We start from the raw sequence: 16,060 nt of genomic DNA, 5'->3' as shown, positions 1-16,060 counted from the left end.
GGTTGTTTTCCTGGCGGGCGCTCTGTCGCACCGGGGCTGATGCAGTCCTCGTCTTCTTGGGCGCAGAAGGGTGTGGCGGCGGAAGCAGGGGGCGGGACGTCAGCGAAGAGACGGTGTGGCATAGCTGCTGTGTCTTGATCCTGGATGCCGAGCTGCTGCACTCTCTGGGTGACTGCGCCCAGCTGCAGCACTACGGAAATGGCTGGAGCAGGAGCGCAGCAACCCTGGGCTGAGAGAGCAGCAGCTGGCAGGTTGTTGCTGCTGGAGGCGTTGTCGGGGAAGCAGAGCGGCTCCGCCGTCGCCACTTCAGCCGCAAGGTCGACGTCGTTTGCAGCAGCAGGGGGAGGTGGCGGAGGGGCCAGGTCCGTGGCGCCGTCGAAGAAGTCAGCCACCGGGTCAGACGGAGGGTATTTCTGGGCAGGGGAACGATCTGACTACGCCTGCTTGCCCTTGGAGGAGTTGCGATGATGTTGGTGCTCGCGACGGCTGGAAGGCGTGCGGCTGCGCTGGCGTTGGTGGGGTTGCACCGTCGTCGCCATGTCACGGGAGGTACGCCCGCGTCCCAGAAGGGTGTCCTTCCACGAGCGCATGCCCCCTCCATCGTCACCGTCGTGGCTGCGCCTGGGGCCTCCAAACGGCATGCCGTGGCAGCCGGTGCTCACCACGGCCGGCCTGGGACACTGAGCTCGGCTTTGATCTCCAGGGGCTTGTCCATCTTCAACCTTGATCTGCCAGGTGCCGGGGTAGATTGCCGGGAACGGCCTGGTGTCGGCCTCGGACTCGGAGGAGGGGAGGCCGCTCTGAGGCGAGGAGGAGGAGCGCGGGGACAACGGCGTCCAGTCCTCGATGCGGTCGACGTGGATGAGCGGGTCGCGACGCCGAACCCACGGAGGAGGGGCCACGTCGCGGCTTGGGGGAGAAGCCGTACATCTCTTCAGTCCTGCCGGCGCCGCGCTTGATGAACCAGAGGGCACACTTGGTCGGGATGTGGGAGACGTCCCACACCCAGACCCACACCCCGAACGTCTTCGTGTGGTCTTGCTCGTAGGTTCTGGAGTCGAGCCGATCCACCCGGCACTGGTCGCCGAGGGCCTCCTCGGCACCCTCAAGCGACCAGAGCTGCATCGGCAGGTTTCGATGACCAGCCGCACATGAAGCTTGAAGTTCTCGTGGGTCATGTGGTCATCTTCGTGCCAGGGCCTGATTCGGAGGGCGCCCCCGTCGACGATCACCATGCCCTGGCGGACGGCCAGGTCGTGGTGCGCAGGAAGATTGAAGCGAACAAGGAAATCCTCCGGGTGGTGGTAGGTGACCCTCAGGAGATGCGGAGGGATGCACAGCTGCGCCTCAAGCGCCTTGTCGACGGCCATGGGGTTTGTGGGGCGCGACTTGTCGACGGCTGAAAGCAGCACAGCGTGGTGGCGGAGGATGGACTCCTGGCGCTCTATGGCCGGGGTGGAGATGATGACCTTGTGGCTCTCACGGGGGCGGCGCGACGGGTCAGTGTGGAAGTGGAGGCTAGCTGCCATGGCGGCTGACGGGGCAGGAGGGTGGTGCGGCGGAGGGAAACGGAGGCGCTGGTGCACCGGCGCCTTGGAGGGCACCGGGCCGCCGGCGGGGCGGTTGCGGGGGTTGCGGCTACACTCTCGACCAAAGTGGCCAGTGTTCTTGCAGTAGATGCAGCGGAGAGGGTCTCTACAATCGATCCGGCGGTGCTCTGAGCTGAGACAGCGGAAACAGAGCCCTTTGAAGCGCCTTAAGAAGGCAGCTCGACCAGTGGAAGCATTGAAGTCGGGGCGCCGGGGAGCGCGCCGGTGAGCTGGAGGAGCCGGTGGAGTTTGGAGGGCACGCCGGGCTTTCCGCGAGCGATAAGTGCTCCATCCCTCCTCGTCTCCGGAAGAGGAATGGTTAGCGGCCGGCGACGGGATAACCACAATGGATCTAAGCTGGGGTCGCACAGAAAGAGGGGGCGCAGCAATATCCACTGGAGAAACAGGAGGAGCGGCATGGGAGCACTCACCCTGGAGAAGGAGGCGCGGCGGATCCGGGGATGGGATGCGCGGCGACAGCTGCGTTTCCAGCACCTCGGACGGACCGGAGGGCGCAGGGGTCACACCCCTAGATCCAGGTGACGGCCATGCCGAATGGTCCGAGGAGGGGGCGACAGGCGTTGAAGGCAGTCGGGGAGACGGAGCCATGGCCGTTGAGGAGGCGCAGCTGCCCACGGGGGCTGGTGGCCGCCGCGGCCGGCGTGGCCCGCGGCGCGGAGGCGGAGCGGGGGGCGGAGGAGCTCAGCTCAGCTCAGCTCAGTCTTCCTTTGGAATCTACAGAAACAACTTGCCTCGATAGATATAGGTAACCATCAAAACACTCCCGCATTGCTTCAATTTTTAAATCAAGCAATACAATTTGGTTAGATGAGGGATTAATGATATGAGTGAATCCACTATCATCGAACAACAGTTCCGCAGATAGTGGGGAGCAAGCAACTTGGCCACCATATTTGAAAGGCCATGACCCATGCTTGACGACCTGGACAAGCATGATAGTGCCCTGGACGGTTCGTTTGACAGTCTGCAAGCATAACTCTAGCGTGCGAAAAGAGTTCTCAACGGAAAGTGTAGATGCACCAGGGCCATATGCACCGCCGTAGTTGGACACATAATTGATCAATGCTTTATCTTGAGACGCTTTTGTGCCTCCACCTTTTACTTTTAGTTGGATTTCAATGTCAACCAAGTCGGTAAATACAATGGCACGTGACGGGCCAATCAAGGGAAAAAAGGATCCTGCAAGCATCATCGATCAATCACGCCATTAATAAGCAAGATATATAGGTACCCCCAAGAAAGGAAATAATAACAGAGAGGTTGGCACAAGAGAAGCCTGTGCAATAATCAAGATCCCCAAAAGAAAAGAGAAATGAGGATTGTAGCAATGCTTACATCTTGTGTGAGTTGCAGGGCCTCGCTCCTACCGCGGGAGAAGAGAATGTTGCGGTTGTGATCCACGATGTCGCGGACGGCAACCACGCCGTAAACGGACAATGGCCACTGGAGGCCACCGGCTACTTTTACGAGCTTGATGGAGAGGACCTGCAAGGTTGCCGGGTTGGACCCGGCTCCCTGGGATGGTATGTGTCCGGGCGTGTAGTGTGTAAACTGCATGGAGCTTAGCGCCGCTGCAAGCAAGTGAAGCGCATGCATGTCAGAAAACAAAAATGTTCTAGTAGCATGCATGAACGAAGGAGGGACGGCTGCTAGTTAAAGGAGATTGATTGACTCGTTGGGTTACTCACTCGAGTCCGTGAAGAAACCGCAGGTTTTGCCCCATGCAGATTCCCACACACGAACGTGCGAAGCGAACTTCTTCGCCTCGTAAGCCATCTCCTTGTCGGCATCGTCCGGGCCCATCTTCGCCGGCGTCTCCGCGCTCGCTGGTTTGCCCTCCATCTCAATCCTCCGGCCGGCGATCGATGGAATAGACACAACTCAGGCGAGAGGGTGTGCGTGTTCTGTTCAGTTTGGCTCGTATACTTGTAGGCGGGTGGGTCGCCGCGATCACAGTCTGTATCGGATTCGGATAGGGTTAGGAAACACCGTCCGCTAAACTAACTGGGCCAAGCCCATCCGCTCGTCCAAGCGCGATCGAGCGGGGAACAAGGACTCGATTTCTTCCCAAAACCAATTTTTCTTCCAAAAAGCCAGGAAGGCGGATAGGGAAATCACGCCCGGACTCTCTCCTCCGTTTTCCATCGGTTCAACTCGCCCCCTACAACTTACACACCCTCGCCGGCCACCGCCCTCGTCCGGACCGGAGAAGCTTGATTTTTTGGTGTTGGAGGCTGTTTAGATGGTGCCCGACGGAGGCATGAAGGACCAGGAGGCCTCCACCTCGTCGTCTCCACCCGTTGCGGCAATAACGAGGGCTGCGCGGCCGCCTAGGCCAGCGAGGTTCAAGAAGATCCCCGTGTGGCAGTGGCACCCACTGAAGTACATGCGGTTCCGCGTGGGGGCCACCAAGAGGATGGTCGACGCATCATCGTCCGCTCGGGCGGCAAGGGGAGCCGGGGATGTGACCACGGCGGTGGCGGCGGCGCCCAAGGAGAGTGAGCAGGAGGACGGGAAGGAGCACATATGCGGTGGCTGGAAGAGGTAACCTCATGCTCTCTCGGATGACCCTAGCTAGCTAGAACTCTCTAGGTCTTCTGCATGCTAGAATTTATTAGAATCTTTATTCATTAAAACATGCAGTGAGAGGATCTAGGGAGAATATCAGGTGCTCCGGTAGCACCTGATGATAAGGTAGATATAACCTAAGCACCTTAATTAGTACCACAAAGTAAGATGGTCACTAGGAAGGATACGTAGCTTGGTTCCTTAGTCTCTGGTTGCCGCAACTTATAATGCGGCGATTGTTCCGCGTATATGTAGATGGATTGTATGCTTACATTATAATTATAGAGAAATCCCTCATGTATTTATGCTGTTAGCTTAACCATTACTCTTCTCTGATTTCTAACAACTGTATAGGATCAACAACAACAACAATCCGATACTTTTGTACTTCATTCACTGATAAATGTTAAATTTTCATAGTCTGTTTGTTTTTAGACGAACCAATGTCAAGCACAGGCTTCAACAGTGGTTAGGAGACGCAATCACTATTGGCGCTATAGTAAATTACAGTGTGGGTGGTGCAACCACTGTGACATTATCAGAAGAAAAGGTTAGAAATACCTGAAATTGGAGTATAGAAACTTTTTCGAAGGTTACTTATTGAAATGTCTCTGAGTCATCAATGTTCCCCAAATTATCTAACTTGGTGAGAATTGCAGAAACGTCTCATGTAATATTCTGTAATTAGTAATAGATGTTTATGTTTTACCATGGATAAGAGTGTGATGTTAATTGGGATGTGATCAATAGTGTGGGCATCAAATGCGTGTGCCTTTATTCCCCCCCCCCCCCCCCCCCCCCTCTCTCACTGAGCCTTTTTTGTGTGGAAAACTGCTACAAACCATTTTAATAAACGAACATACAATGCATGGTTTTTGTTGTTAGTTTACTCAGTGTGATCTGTACAATTGTACCTACACTGGTATTTTCTTTTAAGCGGTGCTTGGTGATGTGTGGTACTGTGACACAATCAAGCACCTATAAAACCACCACTTGGAGATGCTCTTGCCAGCAATTACCAGACCATATGAGCTGTTTAACCTTGACAGTGCATGTGGCAACTGTAAGCCTATTCTTCATCTATAATATTCCTTAATTCTTCCCTTGCGAACATCTGTGGTTGCAGTGAGGATGGAAGTTTGTGTTGCGGATATTCTAGCTTCAGAGGGAGAAGAGCAAGTATGGAAGACTTTTATGACATGAAATCATCTAAAATGGACGCTAAACAAATAAACCTCTTTGGAGTATTTGATGGTGAGAATTCACTGTTCGAACACTTCATTGTGTCTCGTTTATTGTTCAGACTAAAATTCTTTTGTCATCACAGGACATGGTGGTTCATGTGCCGCTGAGTATCTCAAGGAGCACTTATTTGAAAATCTCTTGAAACATCCAGCTTTCATTAGTGATACAAAAACATCAATAAGTATGATGTCTACTCATGAGTGTTATTTCAAAATCATTCAATGCATCTAGCTAGTAGGTAATCGGCAATACTAACTAATGGTAATTCTCAGGTGAGAGCTATACGAAGACTGACTCAGATTTCTTGGATGCTGAAACCAATATTCATAGAGAGGACGGGTCAACTGCATTAACCGCAATTTTGGTTGGCAACCATCTCTATGTGGCAAATGTTGGCGATTCACGGGCTGTAATATTGAAGGCGGGCAAAGGTGTGATTTTTTTTCCGAAACTTTTATCCCAATTAGTGTTAACCATGCATTATATGCTATTGTACTAAAATGTTTGCATACATTACTTATTATCATGATCCTGGTATGTTATTCAAATTTGCGATGAACCTCGTCGAGACGGTGTATCATGGAGCAATTTATATGTTCTTAGAGTTACTATTTATTTTGTATCATGTCAGTAATGCACGCTGGTTAATTTTACATTTACTTTTCTCTGTCAAATGGAGTACTGGACATATCCTTTTTTAGGTATGTACAAGGTTGCAAACTAGTAGTGTATTTGAGAAAATGCATATACATATAAAACAGCACCTGAAAATGCCTATATGGAAAACACCAAGACCGAATCGGAACTGTGTTGGCTAACATTTTATCACTGTTAGTATTTCATTGGATAATGCATCTATTGTAGGGGAATGCAGCAGAAAACAAAAAATTTCCGACCTACGCACCAGTCCAGGACCACTATGGAGACTGCATACATGGTTTGATCTTTTTCGTTACCGACTCGTAGCGCAGCGGGAAGTAGAGTCGATGACAATCGGCGGTGCAGATCCCCGCAGCTAGGATTTACAACCTCCCAACCGCGAGGATGTATACCCTCATCTGCTCCTCAGACAGCCCTTCGGGAGGACCTTCGAAACTCGAATGGTCACTCGGACAGCCCTTCGGGAGGACCTTCGAAACTCGGACGGTCACACGGACAGCCCTTCGGGAGGCACTCACGAACTAAGACCGAAACTACGATCTCTCTACAGAGTTGCACACATACGGTGTCATCTATCCGGCAGGGCTTCGCCGTCCAGAACTAGTTCCCACCGGAACCCAGACAGCCTTTCGGCTCTACGAAACTATTTCGCTGAGAGGGAGAGAGAAGCCAGATCATGCATGGCACTTGTATGTGAGAAAGAGTGGTCCTTTAGGCAGCCCCTCCACCCCTATTTATAGGCCAAGCCCAAGGTTGGCTTCTCCAAGAAGCCAAGGGGGGAAATACCAAAAAGGCCCTCAAGGTGGCTTCTCCAAGAAGCCAAGCAAAAAGCACGTTCACTATTCATGACGACATTTTTCAGCGTCCGTTCGAACTGAAAATATTTATGTGGGCTCAAAACATTTCCAGTACCAACTAAAATAGTTTTCAACGCGTTCCGAAACAATTTCGGTTTAGTGATTTTCATCTGCGAAAAGCAAACAAGAATGCGTTTTCACTATTCATGAAGACAATTTTTCGCGTCCACTAAATCCGAAAATATTTCTGTGGGTCTTAGAATAATTCCAGTACCCACTAAAATGATTTTGGATTCGTTCTGAAACAATTTCAGATTAGTGAATTTCATCTGCGAAAAACAGTCAAAGCGGTACCGGCAACTCCGAAACATTTTCGGTTTTTTTTTTCTGAAAATTCCAAAAAGTTTCCAGAATGATTCTGGCACCCTCCAAGAATTATCAGACATGTGCCGAAACCATTTTGACTTAATGGCATACCCCGAAACAACTTTTTCGGTTTCACCGAAACTCATCCGGTGACCTCTCTCTGCGGTACGATTCCGCTGTCCGAAACTTTTCGGTGTCCGAAACTTTTTCGGTGATTTTCTCTCAGACTCCCTGTCTAGTATTCAGCAGATAGATGACCCTTAAGCGTGTGACCCTATAGGTTCGGTGAAGTATAGACATGACCTGGAACCCCTTCCGATCAATGATCAACATCGGAGCCGTGGACACCCATATTGACCCCTATACCCACACGAATGAATATTCGAGTGAACCTCCAGTTGAGGTGAGCTATTCCTGTTGCTTCACGATATATCACAAACACCTGAGGTGAGATTTATTGCATCCCCGTGGGCCAACACTTTGTCCACTATGCAAGTTGCCTCGTTACCGGTTTTGTTCTCTTTTCTCGTTTCGTGTTCCGGCATCCCCGTGATCAAATCACAAAGTGTCTGGCCAGACGATGATGGACACCGTAACACCGAGTGGGCCCGAGTATATCTCTCCATCGTCGAAGGAGCAAATCCCAAACTCGAGCTATCAAGTTACTTAACATACTTTCCCATGAACCCGTAAGCCGCCGTAATAGCCATCCAGTTACGGATGACGTTTAACAAACCCCAAAGTTCATGAAGCAAGCATGAAGAAACTCGATACTCTCATGGTCTAAGGAATTATGCAAACATTAACTATCTCTGTGTTATAAACCATTAACTTGTGACGAATGAATCTCTTAGCATAACATCAATCTGGGTCGATTCAACACAAATGTTCTCTTAACATTGTGCCCTCAAAATTGTTGGCATAAACATGCCCATGATCAGGAAAACAGAACCATCATGCAACACTTGAGCTAGTCTTAGAGGCCAGACTAGGAATACTTCTTACCGTTTATTATTCCACACGTGCATATGAGTCTTCCTCCGAGCCTCGTGGATATTGCAGACTCGAGAATCATTGCAGTTATAGCATGGAACATAAACATAATTATGAACTCGGAGATAAATAATATCATTTATTATTGCCTCTAGGGCATATCTCCTACATCTATGACCTTGCTGCCTAAATTTCGTGGTTGGCTTGCAAATTACATTTGTGCAAGAAAGCAAGATTATATTGCACTAGCAGCTTATCTACCAGTATCTGTTGATATAGGAATATACATGAGGATCATATATTACATAATGGTAAATCAGTTCGGTATGTCTTGTTTGCAGCTATTGCGCTCTCGGATGATCACAAACCAGACAAAAGTGACGAGCGGGAACGGATTGAGAATGTTGGAGGAGTTGTTACATTTAGTGGTAAGCCTGACACTGGTTATGTGGTGATCTACTGTGTTGAAAACCAAGCACATGTTTGTTGAAAGATCTGTTATCTGATAATGCCAAATGTTTGCTTTGCAGGAACATGGAGGGTAGGTGGTGTACTCGCAATGTCTCGGTTGTTGCATAGCCTGAGATTCAGGTGATCATGCAATACACATTAACTTGCTATTATTTATAACGACTGCAAAGACACCATTACACAAGAATGCCCTAGGTCCTGATAAATTTCATGAATGCGCTTGGCCATAGGGCAATTTACTCAAGCATTTCCAATTTTTTGTCAGGAACAAGAAATAGATGATGAATTGGAGTATCTGATTTTGGCTAGTGATGGCCTGTGGGACGTGGTGTCAAATGAGGTCAGTATGTCATAATACCAAATTTCATACACGGTTACGTACACATTTTACCTTCCTTTTTTTGCGCTATGGCTGGCAATAGTAAAATCTCTGGTGCACTTTCTTGGGCGAACTATATTGCCCTCCGTTCAAAAAAAAATGAAGTTCTAGATTTGTCCACTTTGTAGAAAAAAATCAATATCTACAACGTTTCACTAGAATTTTTAGAAAATAAACATTCGCAACATGTATATTTAATATTGTATACCTTAACATAATTTTCTATAAACCTAGTCAAACATAAAAAAGTTTGACTTAGGATGAATGTAGAACTTCAAATATTTTGGAACAAAGTGAGTAATATGAGTTGAAACAAATAGGGACATGTTTTTGTCATACTAGCGGATGTGATGTATTGAACTTGACATGTCTAGTGTGAACCATTGTCAGGACGCAGTCATGCAAACCAATTTGGTTTGAGCCTTATATTCTATCAATTAATATACATGTCATTTCACGATTTGCAATTTGTTGGCTTGTGCAAAGTTACCATCTATTATTCTCTTCATGTGACAAGAAATGATTTTCTTGCCCACATCTCGTTTGATCTTGCATTTAAATCCGTTGTTCGTTGCCAAATAGTAAGTGTGGTTTTGCAGCACGCCGTTGCATTTGTGAAGGAATAGATGGGCCCTGAAGCTGCAGCCCGGAAGTTGACAGAGATCGCTTTTGCACGTGGGAGCACCGACAATATAACATGCATAGTTGTAGAATTTCGCCGTGCCAACTAGTGATCAAGGTTGATTTTCTTGTTTTTTTTTGTGTATGTGGGGGGGGGGGGGGGGGGGCACTTCCCTTCAACCGACGGATTTCATCGCTTGCGTCCGCCGCCTCCGTCTATTGGCACATGTCTCCATAGATCACATATACCACTTGACCTCTTTCTAGAATTATCTCGCCCATCCCTGCCCCTTCATGTCGTCTTTCTCTCTGTTGGTGCGGGTGATATTGGCCGCATATGCCACACCAGCTATTTTTTCCATGAGCACAATGCGAGTCCTTCAACATAAAAGTAGACTTAGTCGTATGTGTTTATTTTATATCTTGTGATGTTTCAGCCGTAATTGCCTTTGTTATGTACTTTGTTTAATAATTAAAAATGGTTGTCTGCATCACAATAATGCAGAAGCCGGGGGTTTAACCTTCTTTTCAAAACAAGATGAAAAAAAATGTCAACGATGATCATGCCAAAAGGTAAAGAAGAGGCGGCTATATATTTGGGCGAAGGCGGGATACACACATTTGAGAAATATCATAATGGGTGAGTAAATTATTTTGTACAATCTCTTTTGTATCTTTGATTGAGGAGATTTGTTAAATATTTATCTTCTTATTGAATGAAATAAGGAGAGCCTGTGCCTCGTTTCAAAATAATAATAATAAAATCAGTCACCATGTTCGGTAGCGTTCCTGCTCTCTGTCACGTTCGCATTGCTTTAACCAAGCTTATCACTTTTAGTTGGTGTAATGACGCAGCAAGTTGATTGAATAGTTTTCCTTCCTTCAAAAAAAGTTGATTGAATAGTTCAATGGATGACGGAAACACAACTGCCACAGCTTGACGATGCTTTTTGGCTGACCCTACGTCCTTGTTCTATTCGTTTCTCCAGAACCCCTGTTTGCATTTTCTTCACGGCTGTCCAAAGAAAAAAGAAAGGTAAAGTAAGTGCAAAGCCATATCCATCCATTGAAGAAGTGCATGTTTAAATCCACTTCCATGAAAGTAAGGCAACATTTGCAAGCTTCAACTTGGGTTCTCTCATTTCAAACTACCCTTTTCCTGATTTATTTATTTTTTGAAAAAGATGGGTAACCTTCTGGACTCTGCATCCTCAGATGCACACAATCTTAAATTATTAAAACTGATGCAAGAAAATGAGACCACAAACAAGCAGAGAGCAAGCCATATACTATGAAAAAACAATTACAAGACATATAAAAAATATCTATGACTAAGTCAACTTCTTCTATAGCAAGAACTTCAAGAAGGGATAACACCCTCGCCCCACCATCGCGGCGTCTTGTCGGAGACGTCCAAGATGAGTATTTTCATTGTGGACACGAATACCAAGCAATGGAAGCTAGAACATCACCATGGAGACCCCGCCTTCAACAAGGTAACGATGCATGTCCGCCAATGCTCTGAATGACTAGTAAAAGCCAGAACAAGAGTTTTTACCTCGGACATGAAGGATACTCCAAGCACTATTGATGGACGGATCGTCCGGTAGCTGCACCAGCCGGTACTCCGAAAATAACCAATGTGGTCTCCACCGGATGAGGCCGCATGCCTCTCACGGTACTCTCCGCAACCATGCAGCAATAAAGCACATGCCTGAAGTAGCCACCCAACCCAACCAGGCGCATCCCGGGGAGGATTGTCCCCCCGCTGCTTGGAGTGAGACAGGTGGTAGTGGTGCTAGCGGATGGGTGGAACGCCTTTCCGCCTAAGAACGCCACCATGACCATTGAGGAGCCTACCAATTCGTGCCACGGATTTGGACGATGCCACCATAGCTCGACCATCATGCCCGGACCATCCGGCCGCCTCTGTGCCGAACTAGTCGAACTAACACGACACACGCATCTAGCACACGGCGTCGTGTAGCGCACAACTGCCGAGCTCCCAGTGTAGCCGGGAGCCCATGCAAAATCGGATCGATGCAGTCGTAGGGCGATGCCCGCGGTCACCACCACCGCTATCTAGCACACGACACACGCATCAGGCCCGGTGCTCCAGCCAATTGAATCCTCGGTTGTCAACTACTTTCTTCGTCCCATAATATAATAACGTTTTTGGAAGTGACTGACGCCACCACAATAGCCTTGCACCTAGGTCGCTCCTGTGAGGAGCGACACGGATCCGGGCAAAGGGGCTGTGCGTGTGTGTTGTTTTTCCTCAAGAGATTGGTTTACCTTTTCTCTTGGAAAAGAAATGTGCTTACTAGTTCTGCATTCTCATGATATGATACTAAAATAAAACAAGCATACCGGGACAAGAACTAAAAGAAGTCCATAAGCTATATACTTATTTTTCAACTCACGAGTTGCCAATCCAATCAATGGCAGCCTGACACATCAGTCATGGTGACCATAGGAGCGACGTCGGCTGAGAAATAATTTACACGCTGACTGCTTTGCTACTGGACCGCCTGAAACTGCCAAGGCGATTGGCATCACATCCTTGATCGTTGGCTCTTTCATGTGAGTAGAATATATCTGGAGTGGTTATGATAACGGGCGGTTAAGGAGTTAAGGACGGCTAAAAAAGTATACTACTACTCCCTCCGTTCCAAAATAGATCACCCAACTTTATACTAACTTTAATACAAAGTTAGAATAAAGTTGGGTCATCTTTTTTGGAATATGTACTCTTTAGGCTTTGTACAACGCTGGTGCTTGTGCACCGGTGCTACCTGCATGGCGCCTCGAAAATTTCTTTAATCCTCAACGAGTAGTGCTTGGTATGGGGTGCTAGCTGGGCCCTTTTTCTATTTTTTGCCTGCCGATGAAGGCACTGAGTCGAGGCATCGTGACTTGAAGAAGCGGTTATTTGTTGTAAGCACCGGCTGGCACCGGAAGCAAAACTTTGCTTCTGCCACCCGTCCTAAGCACCTGTGTAATTCATTCTTATGAAAAAAACGGGTTTTTTTTGAGCCACCTGTGTAAGCACTCACCGTTGTACAGGCCCTTAGTAACACCCGTCACTCCCTACGCGCGCGCGGCATTGTAAATTGGCGTGGGATCGCACGCAACGGTGCAGATCAAACCCGCCGTCTCTTTCCTTCTTCCACCTGCTCCACACCCCGAGCAGTATTTTTTGTCTAGCGTACGTGATCCACTATAAATCTGGTGTACTCTAGACCGGTTTCTGGCAAAGGTGCAAGGAAACACTGCACTGGCAGTTCCCGGCTAGCTCCAGTGGTGCTCCGCCGCTCCCGCGCGCGGCCTGATGCTGCCCTCCAGGCCGAGGTAGGCAGCCGGAGTACAATTTTTGGTCCCGGAGAAAGTTTTCGACCGGGCCGGCCGAGCATGCATTCCGATCGAGCTGACGACTATGTATGTAAGTATTCGCCGTGCAGATCGCGATCGTGGGGTGGTGCGCCGACGACTCCTCCGGCTTCCAGTTCCAAAGCCACGCCCCGGCACGAGCGCAGCACGTCTACCACCACCTTCTCCTTGCTATCTTCCGAGGTGCGCACATAAACATAATTGCACTGCGTCCCTTTGGTCGACGTACGGTAGGTAATGGTACTATACAACTTATGTATGGGCTCACTGCATGCAGCGTGCCAGCAGCAGCGGTGGTGGCACGACGGAGCAGATAGTGGTGGCGCAGACCGAGAACAAGATGGAGCCGCGGAGCGACGGCGACACGTCATCGTCGTCGGCGTCCGCGCGGGTGCGGCTTCTGGATCGAGAGGTGGCAACGGCGAAGCAGACCGAGAACAAGATGCTGGAGTCACTGATCAGCCAGACCAAGGAGCTGGAGCAGGCCAAGATGGCGCTGGAGGAGGCCAGGCTCGAGGCCGCCGCGCTGCGGCTGGCGGGGCCCGCGCAGCAGGGCCAGTGGAGCGTCAGGGACCTCATGTTCGGCGGCGTCGACGAGGAGATCAACGGGCTGCGGGGCAGGCTCCGGTCCGCTCTGGCCGCCGAGGAGAGGAGCCGGAAGGCCGCGGACGACCTCGCCGCCGCGCTCTCCGCCGTCACCATGGAGGCCAAGCAGGTGAAGACGTGGCTGTCCGACGCGCAGGCCGACCTCGAGCGCGCCAACGCCGAGACCGGCCGGCTCGAGGGCCTGCTGCGCGCCACCGAGGCGGACCTGTGGTCGGCCACCGAGCAGCTCGACGGCGTCATGTCCGACTGGAAGGAGGCCGCGGCCGCGTGGCGCGCCAGGGAGAAGGCGCTGCTCGGACGCGCCCGCGCGGCCGAGGAGGACGCCGCCGGCGCCCGGCGTGAGAACGCCGAGCTCGCCGAGATGCACCGGGCGGTCGACCACGACAACGACGGCCTGCGGCGCGCGCTCGAGCGGGCGGCGGAGGAGGCCAACGCGGCCAGCGAGTCGCTCGAGTTCGCCAGCGCCGAGAACTCCAAGCTGCGCGACGCCGTCGCCGAGAAAGAGGACGCCATGGGGTCCCTGAGGCTGGAGAACGAGTCGCTCAAGGCCAGCGAGGCTGCCGCGCAGGGGCGTGCCACGGATCTGCACAATCAGCTCACGGCGGCAAGCAAAACGGCCGCCGCTGCTGGTGGCGGTGAGAAGGCATCGGGGTTGCTGTTGGAGGAGTGGAAAACCGATGCGCAGGGGAAGCTCAGCGCGGCGGCGTTCCTGGACTCCGGCAGGGTGATGGCCGCCGGCAGCCGGAGGGATCGTCGGATGTTCGCGTCCATCAGCAACCTCGCCGAGCTAAGGTCCGCGGCGGCAGCGGCGGCCATGGATGATTACTACGAGTTCGACCACTTCGATGACGGAAGACAGTACGGTGGCCTAGAGCATGCCATGAAGCACAAGAAGAGGAGGTCCGTCCTACGCAAGTTCGGAGACTTGTTTAGGAGGAGAAGCCTGCTGCACAAGTCAGACGACTTTGCTCCGGTTCTAGCTAGTAGGTAGTACTCCCTCTCTGTACCATAATATTTGTGGGGAGTACTAAATATTTGTGTGATTCTTGCATTGTGTGTTTGCTGGATAAGAATACTATGAAATACACGCAGAATAAATTGAGCCCTGCTTGGGTACCCAATACGTATGTATGGTCTTTGGCAAAACGTACATCCACTTCCGTACGGGATGGCTAGCTGCTGCTTCTGCCCATCAACATTGTCCACCTCAATATACTTAGAGAGGACCTACAGTATTTGTCATCCGCGTCGTCGTTTCTAAACAAAAGCAATTCTTTGGACAAAAATGTATCTTCTCATAATTCATAGGAAGTGCCTTCATGATTTTTTTTCGTCTCGTACATGCTTTTTGGCAGTTCATGATCATCAAGGAGGATGTTACCCCATGCTCCTAGAAATGCTTCAAAGCAAGCTCGGGTACAGCCGTACTCGGCTTTGATCTCCACCGGTTGCGAGATGGCATTCAGTTGTGAAAATTTGGCTCCCTCGTAAAAAGGTTTCTTTGACGAGGCCAACATCCGCATGAACTTCTTTGCGGTTTCCTCTGGTTCCTCCGGTTCATTCTCTGAAGGTGTTGAATGTGGCATCTCTGCAGCACCGATATCATCTACGATGTTTCTAACCCCATTGTCCTCATGATCACCGACGCGTTGTCGTATCACCTCCTCTCTAACACACCGCTCTCGAGCAAAGTTTACTGCCATGGTAAAGTTTTTCATATACCAATACTTGCAAAGTTGTTTTGTCATCTTAGACTTTGTAGACGATGATGGTTCTCGCATCGGGCGCAAGGGCAATGTGGGGGGGGGGGGCTCTCTTTGAACCATGGTGGACCTCCTTCAAGAACACATCGGTTTTCACGGCCCACTCTTATGTTGTTCTATTCGGACCGGTATGACCATTGTACATCCACTCATTATCAGCCATCTTTGTTTTATTGGGAGCCACACACAAATTAACATTTCATTTAAATTAATATCTAATTAATAGCATCAATTTTTTAGTTTCTACCGGATTTACGAGATACGGAAATGAATCAACCTACTTCTCTAATAGGTAAAGAGATCCTTAATCCAACCTATACGTGGGCATATCCCGGGCCGGGCCGGGCCTAAAAAAGCCCGATGCTGAAAACCCAGGCCCGAGCCCAGCCCGGCCCGACCATCGGGCCTACTAAATTGGGCCCGAGCCCGGCCCGAACCTGGAAAAGCCTGACACGGCCCGCTCGGCCCGGCCCGACCACAGCTAAAAACTCATTTTTCACAGGCCCGAGCCCGGCCCGATCTGCCTGTCGGGCTTGATTTACAGGCCCGAGCCCGCCCCGATGGCAAGTTCGGGCTCAGCCCGGCCCGGGA

General features: G+C 50.1%; 2 protein-coding genes across 4 annotated transcripts; one reads left to right on the top strand and one right to left on the bottom strand.

Annotated features, from left to right (window-relative positions):
- Window positions 1–2,686: 2,686 nt before the first annotated feature.
- LOC123141994 (uncharacterized) lies at window positions 2,687–3,480 on the bottom strand. The gene is made up of 3 exons (XM_044561033.1): window positions 3,299–3,480; window positions 2,946–3,181; window positions 2,687–2,789 (listed from the first exon to the last, which is right to left on the bottom strand). The coding sequence occupies exons 1-3, from the start codon at window positions 3,450–3,452 to the stop codon at window positions 2,772–2,774; spliced, it is 408 nt and encodes a 135-aa protein (XP_044416968.1). The 5' UTR covers window positions 3,453–3,480; the 3' UTR covers window positions 2,687–2,771.
- Window positions 3,481–3,648: 168 nt separating this feature from the next.
- On the top strand, window positions 3,649–14,829 carry LOC123141993 (adventurous-gliding motility protein Z). 3 transcript variants are annotated; one of them, XM_044561030.1, is made up of 13 exons: window positions 3,649–4,154; window positions 4,614–4,728; window positions 5,064–5,100; window positions 5,506–5,604; window positions 5,696–5,854; window positions 8,581–8,667; window positions 8,770–8,780; window positions 8,976–9,050; window positions 9,464–9,670; window positions 11,063–11,206; window positions 13,172–13,330; window positions 13,378–13,644; window positions 14,134–14,829. In XM_044561030.1, exons 1-13 carry the CDS (start codon window positions 3,853–3,855, stop codon window positions 14,695–14,697), a joined length of 2,226 nt encoding a protein of 741 aa, XP_044416965.1. In that variant the 5' UTR covers window positions 3,649–3,852; the 3' UTR covers window positions 14,698–14,829. The 3 variants fall into 3 exon arrangements, with proteins under 3 accessions (XP_044416965.1, XP_044416966.1, XP_044416967.1); XM_044561031.1 differs by lacking the exons at window positions 3,649–4,154; window positions 4,614–4,728; window positions 5,064–5,100; ... (5 more) ...; window positions 9,464–9,670; window positions 11,063–11,206 and adding an exon at window positions 12,906–13,061 and having other exon boundaries at window positions 13,172–13,283; window positions 13,378–14,829; XM_044561032.1 differs by lacking the exons at window positions 3,649–4,154; window positions 4,614–4,728; window positions 5,064–5,100; ... (5 more) ...; window positions 9,464–9,670; window positions 11,063–11,206 and adding an exon at window positions 12,981–13,061 and having other exon boundaries at window positions 13,158–13,283; window positions 13,378–14,829.
- The last annotated feature ends 1,231 nt before the right edge of the window (window positions 14,830–16,060 follow it).

The sequence above is a fragment of the Triticum aestivum genome, chromosome 6D, assembly GCF_018294505.1.
Source record: "Triticum aestivum cultivar Chinese Spring chromosome 6D, IWGSC CS RefSeq v2.1, whole genome shotgun sequence".
Taxonomy (NCBI): domain Eukaryota; kingdom Viridiplantae; phylum Streptophyta; class Magnoliopsida; order Poales; family Poaceae; genus Triticum; species Triticum aestivum.
This window is presented reverse-complemented; position numbering and strand designations above follow the sequence as displayed.

Excerpts from the sequence above, each read along its gene's own strand:
- LOC123141994 (XM_044561033.1), bottom strand. The coding sequence starts at position 3,452 with ATGGAGGGCAAACCAGCGAGCGCGGAGACGCCGGCGAAGATGGGCCCG. Across the intron at positions 3,182-3,298 it reads CGGTTTCTTCACGGACTCGA|CGGCGCTAAGCTCCATGCAG; the intron begins GTGAGTAACCCA and ends ACTTGCTTGCAG.
- LOC123141993 (XM_044561030.1), top strand. The coding sequence starts at position 3,853 with ATGGTGCCCGACGGAGGCATGAAGGACCAGGAGGCCTCCACCTCGTCG. Across the intron at positions 9,051-9,463 it reads GGGACGTGGTGTCAAATGAG|TGTGAACCATTGTCAGGACG; the intron begins GTCAGTATGTCA and ends TGACATGTCTAG. Across the intron at positions 11,207-13,171 it reads GAGACCCCGCCTTCAACAAG|ATCGCGATCGTGGGGTGGTG; the intron begins GTAACGATGCAT and ends TTCGCCGTGCAG.